Genomic DNA, 12,079 nt, shown 5'->3' on the forward strand with positions numbered 1-12,079 from the left:
CTCCTCTCCCTCTCTCTCCTTCTCTCCCTCCCTCCCACGCTGCGTGGCGTGGGGCCGGAGCCCAGCCCGGCTCCCGAGCAGCCGGGCACGGGCAGCAGCGGCACCGCAGACACCGGCGCTGCTGGTTTCCCTGAGCAGCAAACGCTGCGTGGGAATGAATTGCTGCTGCTGGTGTTGGCATTGGTTTCCCGAGTCAGATGCTTTAGCTTTTCCAGAGGACACGGGCTTATGTGAAAGGCAGAAAGTTTGTGAGCTCCTGGGCTGGAAAGTTCCCTGGGAAGCTCTCCGGAATGCAAATGGGAATATGAGAGACAGAGAGAGAGAGAGAGAGGAGGGGTGAGAGAGAGCGCCCTGCCTAAATATTAAAATGCGAAGAGGGAGAAGTTGGGAGAATAAATGAACAGACTCACCTTTATGAGGCATCCTGTCTTGTTGTCAAAGCTCCTGTCAATAGTTTAAGAGCGCACTGATTTGAAATGATGGTGCTTTAAAAAGAGTTGCCAGCAAAATAGTTTTTCTCCACTGAAGCTGCTGGTTGTGTGATCTTGAATTCCTGGGAAGGAGACAGAGATTGACAATAAAATGGGCTGTCAGTGACTGGAGAGCGAGAGATAAAAGAGTGTGTGAGTGAAGTGGGGAGAGAGAGGCAGAGCACACCTATGCTGATTGGTGATGGTTCAAGTGTATTAATGTGCGTGTGCCTTGGTCTCTGCCTCGCCTCCACTGCTCTTCACTGGCCCATTAGTGAAGCCTGACCTCTGTCATCATCTTCCAGCAAAACACTTCCTCCCTGCGCCGGGACCCGAGCGGGAAATGCGGCGGAGCCGGGGCCGGCGGTTCAAACCCACTAATCACTCGGCACCGTGCAAACGCCGCCCGCCCGCTCCCACCCGAATATCGCCGTATGCAAAGCGCCGCCAGCGCCTCCCCGCCGCCCATTGGCCGCCGCCGCCCGCCCCGGCCCAATTGGCCCAGGCGTTTGAATATGAATGCGCAGGGCCCGGCGCCGCCGCCGCCGCCCGCAGCCCGCGCCGCTCCCCGGGCCCGCCCGGCCCCGCTCCGCCAGCCCCGCTCCGTTCCGCTCCTCTCCGCTCCACCGCTCCCGCTCCGCTCCGCTCCCAGCCGCGTCCTCAGGTCGGGCTGGGGGATGGGGCCGCGGTGCTGATGGCGGAGGAGAGGCGGTGGGGAGGGAAGGGGTGGTGGTGGTGGTGGTGGTGGGGGGGGGGGGAGATGAGATCAATTTGCATTTAAACAGTTCCGACATCTCCAGTCCGGCGATGGGAGATAAGGGGTGTTTGTACCTTTAGCAGTGAAATTGTAAAGGTATAAATGTTTTGGGCGCGGGCGGAGGTGCGCGGGGCTGGCCGAGGCCGCGGCGCTCCTTGCGCGGCTCCCGGCGCTGGGAGAGGGAGAGGGAGGCTCAGCCCGGCCGGGAAAGAGCAGAGCAAATACACCATTTACTTTGTGTATTGAGGGCTCTTGTGAAAGGCCCTGAAGAGTCCTTTACCAAACACTCACCAACTTCTCCCACGTGCCATTTGTTGACTAAAGGGCTGCCGGGCTGATTTTTTTTTTTTTTTTTTTTTTTTTTTAAAGAAAGATCCCACGGCGGAGTTGGAGAAGGGCAGAGCCGGGCGCTGGGCAGTGCTGCCGCTTTGTGCCCGTCCGAAGAGGCTTCCCCCCTCCTTCCCTCTCCTTTTGCAAGGAACCCCCTTCACTGGCTGCCAGAAACTCGAGGGGGAAAGTAAGTAAATGACTTTGCTGTTCTGACCACACACCACAAGTACATTTGTTGAATGCCGGACTATTAAGACACACCTCAGTAAACTCTAAAGCAACCCCTCAGCGCATGCATTTAAGGTTACACTGGGAGCACCAGTCCGAGCTCAGGGTGTCCCAATCGGTTATGGCGAGTGGGCCGCGGGGAGGGGGAAGGGGGGTCTGCATCGGGAAAAACAATAAAAAAAGAAAGAAAGAAAAAAAAAAGGCTCGGGGAAAAGAAAGGGAAGAAGGAGAAGAGACAGGAAAAAGAAATTCCAAGAGCCAACGCGGAAAGTGGAGAGTATGAACGCGCAAAGCATAAAATGAAGTCGTAGCCGCATACACTTGACTTCTCTTGACATGTGAAAAGTGCTAAAAGTCAAAGCTCATCAATAAAGTATCTTGAAATTGAATAAGAGCCCTGACAACCATTGCATTCTTAAATAAAGTACAATGAGGAGACAAACGACTCTGCCAAGGAGTTTGCATGTGAGTGAAAGGGCGCCTCAATGGGAGCGGGATAATGGGCTGCTCGGCCGTCATGCACTGTCATCCCCTGTCCCGCCGAGAAGCTGCCACCGCTCCCTAATAGCACAAAATGGGCTCTTAAGAGACTGCTGCCCGTCCCTGCTCCGCTCCCTTCCCTTCCCTACCCTGCCCCCGAGGCCGGGGTGCCCACCGCTCACCGCCCGGGCTGCGCTGGGTACCGACCCCGGCCCCTTGTCCATCCCTGGAGGCTCAGACTGCGCTGGGCACCGGCCCCCGGCCCTTTCTCCCTCCCTGGAGGTTCAGACTGCGCTGGGCACCGTCCCCCCGGCTTTTCCCCCATCCCGGGAGCGACCCAAGCCAAGCCTTTCCTCGGAGGATGCGAGGAAGGGAGAGCGGCCGCCCTCCGGCCCGGGATGCAGCCGGCCCCACCTGCAGCTCTGCCGCCCTGCTCAGGCCTAGGGCAGCGTGCGGGGTTTGTTTCCTTTCGAGTTTGGCCCCTACCCGCGCGTTTTGCTGGCAATGGAGCCGAATATCGCGATGGACGCACGGCAGCGTTTGGGTGTGACGGGATTCCCCCCCTTGAAGGTAAGGGGGGCTCTGCCAACACCAAGCATCTCCCTCAGCCGGCAGCCCCCAGCTCCTCTCCTCTTCGCCAAAACTTTCCAAAGTAACATCCGCCACCAAGTTAACCTGCCCGCCGCCGGACATCCTAACAGGGGCGCCGAGGAAAAAAATCAGAGAGGCAAAAGAGAAGAGGAGCAAAGTGCAGAGTGAAGTACGAACCTGTGCCCCGTGTGCCTGCCCTCCAGGGTGGGTGCCTGAATCCCGACGAGCAGTCCCCGTCCCCTCCTAGTTGCCGCTGGCCGAGGCCGGGCGTCCCGCCGCACGCATCCTGCGGGCGAGAGAAAGAGGCTGCGGTTTGTCAGCTCGCACCAATCTCGGAGGATCCAAAGGGATGTTAAAAGCTGGAATCTAGTCCTTTTTCTGGAGTGAAGTCAGTCGTGTCCGTGGCTTTTGATTTTTTTTTTATCCTTCTCTTTCTGTTGTTGTTGTTGCAGGGGTTTTTTTCCCCTGTTGCACTCCCTCTCTAGCAAATAAGGTTTGTTTTTTTTTTTTACTCTTGTCCACAGGGCGTTAAAGAGGGAAAAGAGGAAAACCACTTTGTCCGAAATTGCCGGCAAATATCATTTTTACAAGCTCTCAATTAGCCATCCCTTGGATTAGCACCTTCTTACGCCTCCTCGCCAGAATAAAGCAGCCGTAATCTTGTCGCTATTTCCCCCTCGGGCGCCGCGAGCTTTGTGTTCCCTCCTCCCCAAAAAAACTTTTAACGCCCCTACCCATCCGAAAAAAAAAAAAAAAGAAAAAAGAAAAAAGGGAAAAAAAAAAAAAAGAAGAAAAAGAAAAAAATCCCTCCCTGCGCGGGGAGGGGAGGGCAGGGGTGAGGCGGTGACGTCACGGAGGGGTGCGGGGGGGGAGCCCCGAGCCAAAGTTGGAGCAGCAAAGAGCAGCGGGACGGGCCGGGCCGGGCCGGGCTAAACCGAGCCGGGCCGACAGCGGGGCCGCCCCGTCGCGTCCCGCAGTGCCGGGGCCGTCCCGGCGCGGAGCCCCACGGGCCCGGCCGGCACCGCGCCGCCATTTTACCTCCGCCCGCCGTGAGGGGCCTTGAGGGACCGGCCCCGCTCCCGCCCCTGCCCCGCTCCGGGCCCGGTCCTGCTGGGACTGCCGGGCCTGCCGGGCCTGGATACCTCCCAAGGAAACGCTGTGCTTTTGCTTTTTCCTTTTTCCATCTAGCAGTTCGCCACTAGCCGCTCTCCCTCCCTGCCCGGGCGCCCTGCTTTTCCTTTTTTTCCTTTTTTAATTTCTTTTCTTCCTTTTCCCTCCCCCCCACTTCTTTATATCTTTTTTTTTTTTTTTTTTTTTTTTTTTTGGAAGTGAATTTTCCACTTCTAAACTGACTCCGCTGGCCTTTGTAACTGGGGGAGAGGAGCAGCAGTGCTGTGAGGTGCTCGGCGTTCCCCTCGCCCCAAAGCCCTGTCCGCCTGCAGGCGCAGACGGCCCCCCTTTTTCCTTTTCCCTTTTCCCCCTTTTCCTCTTTTCCCTTTTCCCCCTTTCCTTTTTCTTCTTTTCCTCTTTTCCCTTTCTCTTTTCCGGGGCGAGGGCTGCGCCGTGGGACCCCGCGGCCGTGGGACCCCGCGGCCCCGGCCCTGGCTCTCGGCACGGACTTAGGCACTCTTTGAAGATTTCTACTTTAAAATCCGCACGGGATTAATGTAACTAGCATTTTTTTTTCTGCATCTGATTTGGTTCGGGTTTTTTTTTCCTCCCTCCACTTTTTTTTTTTTTTTTCCCTTAACTATTCCAAACAAAAAGAAAAAAAATGGGCGTAATATAAAAATGGTTTAAAAACCAAAGGTAAGTAACTATTATACGTGGCAAGACGCGCTTTTTTGGTTTTTTTTTCCTAATTAAAATAATTTTCACTTTTTAAATATAATCTTGTGCCTGGCTATTGATTTATATCAAACAGCAGCGTCCGCTTCCCTTTCGTATTTTGTTAGGTGTCGAAAGCAGAAAGTGCTGAGTTAGAAACTCCGGTATCGTCTCGTTGTATTAATATCTGGGCTGCAAACTACCTTTTTTAATACCCAGAAAAATGCTTAAAGTCCTCTTGTCCAGTTCGGTCTAAAACTGAAGAGATACACAAATCCTGACGTCTTAGACTACAATGCTTTTGCCTCCAGGACACTTAATGCCTATTTGTATATGTAGAGACAGTGTTTGAAACCTATAATGCGCAGGACACTGAGTTAAGTGGAGCTTTTCTAGTTTATAAACAATCCGCAAAAAAGTTTGGAATCGATTTAACCTCTTTTATGTTGGCCTTTTGCACGAGGCATGGCAGGATAAAAAAAAAAAAAAAAAAAAAAAAAAAAAAGCCTTTTTGGACCTCGCCGAAGTCGCTCTGAAACTGGAAGAAGGACACACATCTCGCCGTACGAGAAAGGCTTTGATTATAAATATGGGAAAAGTGTCATGCAACCAGAGCCGCTCGAAAAGCCTTCAGAAAAGAACGGGGGGGGTGAAAGCTTAGCGCATCCTGACGGGCTTTTTAAACGCTATTGATTGGGACAAGCTGTTCAAAACCCCAGTAACAGTTAATCTGCCTGTTAATCAAGCCACTAAGGAGCTCAATGCGAGTTTTATTAGCAACCGGAGAACACAGGCGGCAGAAAGGATCAAAAGCCTACACACCCCTGATATTTGTAAAACCGGCCTTTCCCAAAAAATATATTTTCAATTACACAGTAATTCGGGGCTTATCAGGGCTCGCTCGCAGCCCCACGCAGATGGCTCCGCAGGCGCTGCCAAAGCCACGGGAGCGAAGGGAGCAGCACCGCGCCGGGTGCGGGGGTTCAGGGGAAAGCCTTGGGGAGGTGTCCCGCTCTCTCCTCTCTCCCATCCCCGACCCTCCTGGCCTCCCAAAACAGCAGCAAAACCTCCGGAACCGATGGAGAAACTCCTCGTATCCACGTCAATTGTGTTATTAGGCTGAGGGGGTCGAGGGTTCTTTTTTCTTTTAGCTGGCGTATTTGATTTGTTGCGGGCAAGTTTGCAGGGAATATTTCCCTCTGCCCATCCTTTTGGTAGAACCTCTTATTTAATGGTTAAAAAAAATTTGAAAAGTTTGAACAGCGAGATTCGTAATTTAGAGAGCCCGAAAGTTGGATTTCAATTAATTTAATGACCAGAAATACTGTTATATCGGCTAAAATCAACATTTGATCTTGTCATTTTTTTTAATGCAATCCGATTCCTTTATATGTCAGCGAGATATGCATATAAAAGACTATCTGGTCAGAGGTAATTATGTCACAGCTTTTTCTCGGCATGACAGCTGGATAAACACCATCTCCAATAAACATCTCTAATTAGGGAGGAGGATCTGAGATAGATGGTGTTTGATTTATTACTGAAGGAGAATGTCCATTTACCGGTATATTATAGCGGAGCATCACAGGGAGCGTTCCCGCTAACGCACCACGAGGAGTATTTGGAGATGCTCAAAGACAGGTAAGAGGTTATTTTGTTTAGCGTTATTTCGCAGCAAGAACGGCCTTCCTAGGCTACCTCTGTTTCCCACCGACGCCCTGATTTAGCAGGAGCACCCAGGGCTGGGAAGGGGCCGAGGGGTGATCGCCTCTGGGCGGCCGGAGCGGGGCAACAGAGCATCCCGGGTGAGCAGCGAGCAGCTGAGACGCGGCCCCCGACGGCAGCTCCGAGGCTCGGGGACCCACCCGGGGCTGTTCCCTCATCCCCTCGGCGGGGCCGTGCGGGCCGGGCCCTCCGTGCGCCGCTCCCGTCCCGTCCGTGCGAGGGGCGCGGTAACCGCGGCTGCCCCCGCCACCCGAGCCGGGTCACGGCGAGGCAGCGGGGCGGGGGCAAGGGGAGGGGGAACTCGGGCAAGCGGCTCCGGCCGCCCCCTCGGCCCCGCGGCGCCCCCTCCGACGGGCGGGCAGCGGCCGGAGCCGCTCCCTCCCACCCCCACCTGTTGTGCGGGGCTCCGGCCCGCTCCCCTCGCCTTCCCCCCGCGGGGAGGGGGTGCCGGGCACCCCGACCCCTCCCGTCGTGGCCGGGGCCGTGCGGGCTCGTTACCTGTCAGCGGGAGCGGAGGCTCCGGTCGGTGCCGCGGCCGGCAGGGAGGAGGCACCTGGCGGCTCCGGTGGCCAATTTCCACGCGAGAACCTGCCACACAGTTTAAATGTCAATGACAGCAAAAGAGGGGTGCTGCCTTTGCACTAACTTTCCCTTAATATCCACGCCAGCGCCTCCCCCATTGGCTGGGCCGCCCCGGTGACGTCAGGCGGACAGTAGTTAGCTAATGAGACATTTTAGGCGACACGAGAGCCAGCCCGGACACCGCCCGCCCCGTCGGCGGGCACGGCTCGGCACGGCCCGGCCCTGCCCGGCCCCGACCCGCCCCACCCGGGGCTCGGCCGCGGGACGGGGCTCCCTTGGACCGGGGCACCCTCGGGGTCGCTGCATCTTCCCGCTGCCTCCCGGCCCGACGGCTCGCCCCAGCCCGGCCGGGATTATCCCAGGCGGAGCTCTAGGCTGAGCTGTGGCTTCTTCTCCTCTTGCCCCCAAAACCTGGCGCAGCCCCGTGGCTCCTCTGGGATGCCGGGGCCCCCGAGCCCTCAGTGCTGCCAGACGGACGGACGGACGGACGGACGGAGGCCGCGGAGCCGCGTCCTGCCCCTGCCCTGGCACCTCGGCGGGCTCCCCGTGCGCTCCCGCTCCCATTAGAGCGCCAGGGAGAGGCCCTTATTTGCACACACTTGTCAGGGTAAATAATTCATCGGGCAAAGAGCCCCCCCTCGCCCGCCCCGCCGGCCGCCGATAGTTTTATTGAACTGCACTTAAATGTTTCATGAACCTGCCCCCGCCTGGGCCGGGCTGGGCTCCATTAGGGGGCACAGCGCTGTGCGGGGCGCTGCTCCGGTTCTGCGGCTCGGGAGCCCCCCGGGGCAGGGATGCTGTCCCTTGGGCGGCCGCGCAAGTCCCGCGCTGCTGGCAGGTAGCGACGGCGCCGCGGGCGCTGCCAGGAAGGGGTTTCGCGGCGCCTTTGGAGCCGCTGCCATTAAGGGGCTTGCGGCTCCCTGCAACCCGGCAGGGTCCTCCAGGGAAGCGTTGGAAACACCACGGCTCCCGCCTGCTTATCTGGCTGTCAATAAAAGGAGATGGCTCCTAAAGCAGGGCCAGGTGCTGCCTCCCCTGCTCTCCAGCGCGCCGCTCTCCAGAAACTGCTCAGGCGTGAAGCCAAGTCTGCTTGGCCAGGCCTCGGCGGAGGCAGGCAAACAGCCCCTCGCCAGCGCCAGAGCGCTCTGTTTGCCTTTTTATCTCTAAAAAAAAAAAAAAAAAAAAAAAAAATAGAGACAGAAAAAGGGAAGCGAGGCAGGAAGGTGGGGGAGCGCTGGGAGCAGAGTCCGCGTTTGGCCGAGAGGTGGCTTAAAAATAAAGAAAAATTAAATTATAATAATAAAGGATGGGGGGGTGTAAAAAGCCCTGCAAAGGCTGCGGGGGGAGGCGGGCGGGAGCGCGGGGTCAGCGCGAAGCGGGCGGGGGTGTCCGGGGCAGCGGCCGCGCCCCGCGCAGCCGTGCGGAGCCTCCGCGCCCCGCCGCGCACCGGGCGGGCAGCGGGGCCGCCGGAACGGGGGGACAAAAAGTGTCTGCCCCGCGTCCCTCTGTGCGTGTGGGTGTCCCCACTGATTGTTGCTCCTGCCGCGGTCGGGTCCGCGACCTTTGCTGAGCCGCGGAGCAGCGCGGATCGGTGCGGGATAGCAGCAGGGGCACGGCAACGTGTTACAAATTTATAAGCATTATACATATTTGATTTACACTGCGTTCCGAAGTTGTGGGCTTTTCCTTTTTTCCTTTTCTTTTCTTCTCCTTTTTTTTTTTTTTTTTTTTTTCCCGAGGATGCCCCAAACCCCCGTGTTCACATAGATTGAGCAATTCTCAACACACACTGTAATAATGAGCTTTAATTCTCTATCCAAGCAGAACTTGAGCAATAATAATAAGCACATCAGAACAATTTGTTTACTGTGGCATTGCACAGGCTGCAGGGTCCAAGACTAGCTACAATAAACGGTAAAAACCAAAGGAAAAGCCCTAGAACAGGAAAAATATCGTGATAGAAACGCGGTTTTGGCTTTCAAGGCAAGAGGTACTTGACTAGCATTGTAGCTCGGATATTTTGCCCTTGTCCAAGGTATGTGTTTTTAAATACTTTCTTTTTGTTTCCCCCACACGTTTCTTTGCTTGTCTAACATTTCTCTTTTGCCCCCAGGATTGCGTTTAAACCTCGGTGCAGAAATGTAATTTTGCTCTTGTTTTGTATTGTTGGTTGGTTGGGGTTTTTTGTTTGGTTTTTCTTTTTTTTCCATATTCTCTCGTCCTGTCGGCTCAGCCCTCTCGCAGTTTGATAGAAACTGAACAGCTCCATCTCTTCGAATAAAAAACACCTGAGTTATCACTGAAATGGCTTTTTGTGCGCTGCCACGTAAAGTTGGGAGAGCTTTCGGCTGGCAGCCTGCGAGGCTTCTCCTGCGCCCTGGTAAACGATGGCACCCACCCTTGTCCCTTGTCGGGAGCGCTGAGCCGGCTGGCACGGGCACCCCGCTCCGGGAACCCCCGGCCAGCTCGGGACTTGCTGTAACCAGCGGGATCGGTGCGGGTTTGGGGGCTCCGAGTAAAGATGCTGCAAGAAACTTCTGTGAGCTGGAGCGTCCTAAAGGCAGAAATTTAGCAGGAAGATAACATTTGCCCCTCGCGAAGAGCCCCGCTGTAGCAGGCTATGTGATAAGATTGTTGTTTTCTGTGCCGTAGCCTTGCTTCTCATCCGGAAAACCTCAAAAAAAATCAAGGTTAAAAAGACGCTTCTTGCTTTAAAAAAGAGAAACGTATAGCTATAAATAATTTCTTTATACCTTAACTTTGTAGCTGGGTTTTCTCCCCTCTCCCTCTCTCTCCTTTTTTTTTCCCCCGAAGACTCCTAATGCTATTAATTTGTCGAAAACTTTATTCTGGGCTGTCTCGAATTATTTCCCTTCTCTATCCTTTAAAACATTTTCATAATAAGCGTGACTCCGGACAATGTTTGATTTGTTTTTCTCCCCTCATCCCGGTTTAGACTGAGACATTAGCTGAATTCCCTGGGGGTGATTGGATGCAATTCGCTGAAAGTCGACAGGCACGTCCTGGATGTTAGAAATTCACTTTTCCTCAACGTGACAAGGCTGAGTTCGATCTACAATTGTATTTGAAAGGGCAATGAGCGGAAAGATCTCCCATCATTAAAACCTCCCTCTTCTTTAGCAAAATAACAAGATACTTCATTTGCACACAAACACTCAGGGAAAAAAAAAGAATCCCCAAACCCCAACCGACCCGCGATAACTCTTTGATAAAACGCCATCTCCGCATAATTTGGGAGGGGGGGGACCACATATCAAAAGGTATCGGAGGACCCCCAAAGCGCCCATGTGATCAAATTGACTTTTTACTTTAAATCTTGAATAAGATGTGAGTTGTAACAAGGGGATTTGCACTTACTCCATGACCCTTGTAATTGGATTAAATATGGACTGAGACGTACAAAAACATACCAAGATTGACACCTGCCAACTGGACTTCCTTATGATTGATTGTGATGCTTCGTGCTGGCAACAATAATGAAATAAATTGTATGGATAAAACAGCACATTTGTCATTTCCGTGCCATAAGAGAGGAAGGCAGCGTGTTAGGCAAGCTGTTATCTGACAGCCACGAACAGCAGACACAACTAAAGAGCTAAACAAGGATTCCAGACATTGACAAGACAAATTATAACTTGTCACAACCTTTTTAAATTCAGAAGTTTTCAATTAACATATATATTGCTGTTACATATAAGATCGCGGTGGACTTAAAACACAAACAGGGCAGGGACGGAGGGCGGCGGGGGCCGCGGAGCCCCGGGAGCCGCCGCTGCCCTCGGGCACGGCTCTGCCGGGGCAGCGGGGCCGAGCCCCGGCGCTTCCGAGCGTATTCCCGCACGGGGATGGAGCGCCGTCCATCGGGCCGGGATGCAGCAGCGGCAGTGGCGTGTCCTGCAGGGCAGCTCTCGGCATCCCCGGCTCCCGCCGGCGATGGATGCGGAGCAGGCGGCATCTCCGCGCTCCTCCGCGCCCGTCGGGCGTGCGAGGATCCCCCGCCAGCGGGGGGAAGGCGGCCCCCGGCAGTTCCCGAGGGCAGGGGCAGAGACCCGCACCCGGCACCGCTGCCCCGAGGGGTCTCTGTGACCGCGGCAGGGCCAGGAGCAAAGCTGAGGTCCCGCCGAGGTGGGCACGGTGCCCTGCGGGATGGTGCTGGGTGAAGCGGCGCGACACACGGGGCACATCGTGGCACAGGGACTGGTGGCTGGGCCGGCTGTGCCAGCGTCACCCGCTGGGGCTCTGCTCGCGTTTGGGCCGTCTGGTGCCCGCCAGGGAAAAAACCAGAGAGGCAGGAGCGGGCTCACCTGAGCACGGCCCCTGCTCCTGTCGGGACCCCCCAAAATGTAAAGGGAACTGCGGGGCATTTTCCCCTGTGTCGTGGTGCGCTTTCTCCGAGGAGATGCTGACCTGGCCCCGGCTCTCGCTGAAAGCCGTCGGGTCCCACTCGAGGGGCTCTTAGAGAAATATTTTCCAGCCCCGTTTCTTTGTTCTGAGCGGGATTTTGCCGGGTCCGAGGGGACCGACAGTAGAAGGGCAGGGGATGTAGCACCGCGGCTTTCCTGGCCATGTCAGGGCACGGAGAAAAAGGACTTTTCCCCCAAAACCCCGAGTCGCAACTTGGGGAAAAAATAACTACTATTGCAAGGCGACCTTTCCATTTGCTGTAATTACTGCCAAACTCATTCCTCTAAATTAAATGCTGCAAGTGATTTGAATCCTCGTAACGCAAAACCCAAGTTCCATCGAATTAGTTGTAGCCTGCCTGCTTTCCCCAGTGACTGCATCTATTAACATTATAATCTCAAACACCATTTTTTATGTAACACTATTGTTAGTAAATCAACTCCTCAGGTCCACAGAGACGCTGACCTCTGTCAATTCAGTGAAAGTGTAATTATCTCCCCGAATCTTGGACAGATTTAAGAGATTACATTTCAACTAAATCTATATCAATGCTAATTTTTTTTCCAGACTCCAGGTGCTAGGCACTCCGAAATGGTGTTTCTGCCCAGCAGAATGGGTTACAAAGAGGAGAGGGCTTGCTGTGTGGAGGGCCAAAAGAAATGAA

The 12,079-nt window shown here is 54.9% G+C and overlaps 1 protein-coding gene across 1 annotated transcript in view; it reads left to right on the forward strand.

Annotated features, from left to right (window-relative positions):
* Nucleotides 1–837: 837 nt before the first annotated feature.
* The window catches only part of LOC135449100 (uncharacterized), a 32,429-nt gene continuing 21,187 nt past the window's right edge, over nt 838–12,079 (forward strand). Inside the window, exons 1-2 of the mRNA XM_064715622.1 lie at nt 838–1,134; nt 1,597–1,744. Of these exons, the coding sequence (XP_064571692.1) occupies nt 905–1,134; nt 1,597–1,744 (378 nt within the window). The 5' untranslated portion in view covers nt 838–904. The remainder of the gene's footprint in view (nt 1,135–1,596; nt 1,745–12,079) is intronic.

This window comes from Zonotrichia leucophrys, chromosome 5, assembly GCF_028769735.1.
Source record: "Zonotrichia leucophrys gambelii isolate GWCS_2022_RI chromosome 5, RI_Zleu_2.0, whole genome shotgun sequence".
Classification (NCBI taxonomy): domain Eukaryota; kingdom Metazoa; phylum Chordata; class Aves; order Passeriformes; family Passerellidae; genus Zonotrichia; species Zonotrichia leucophrys.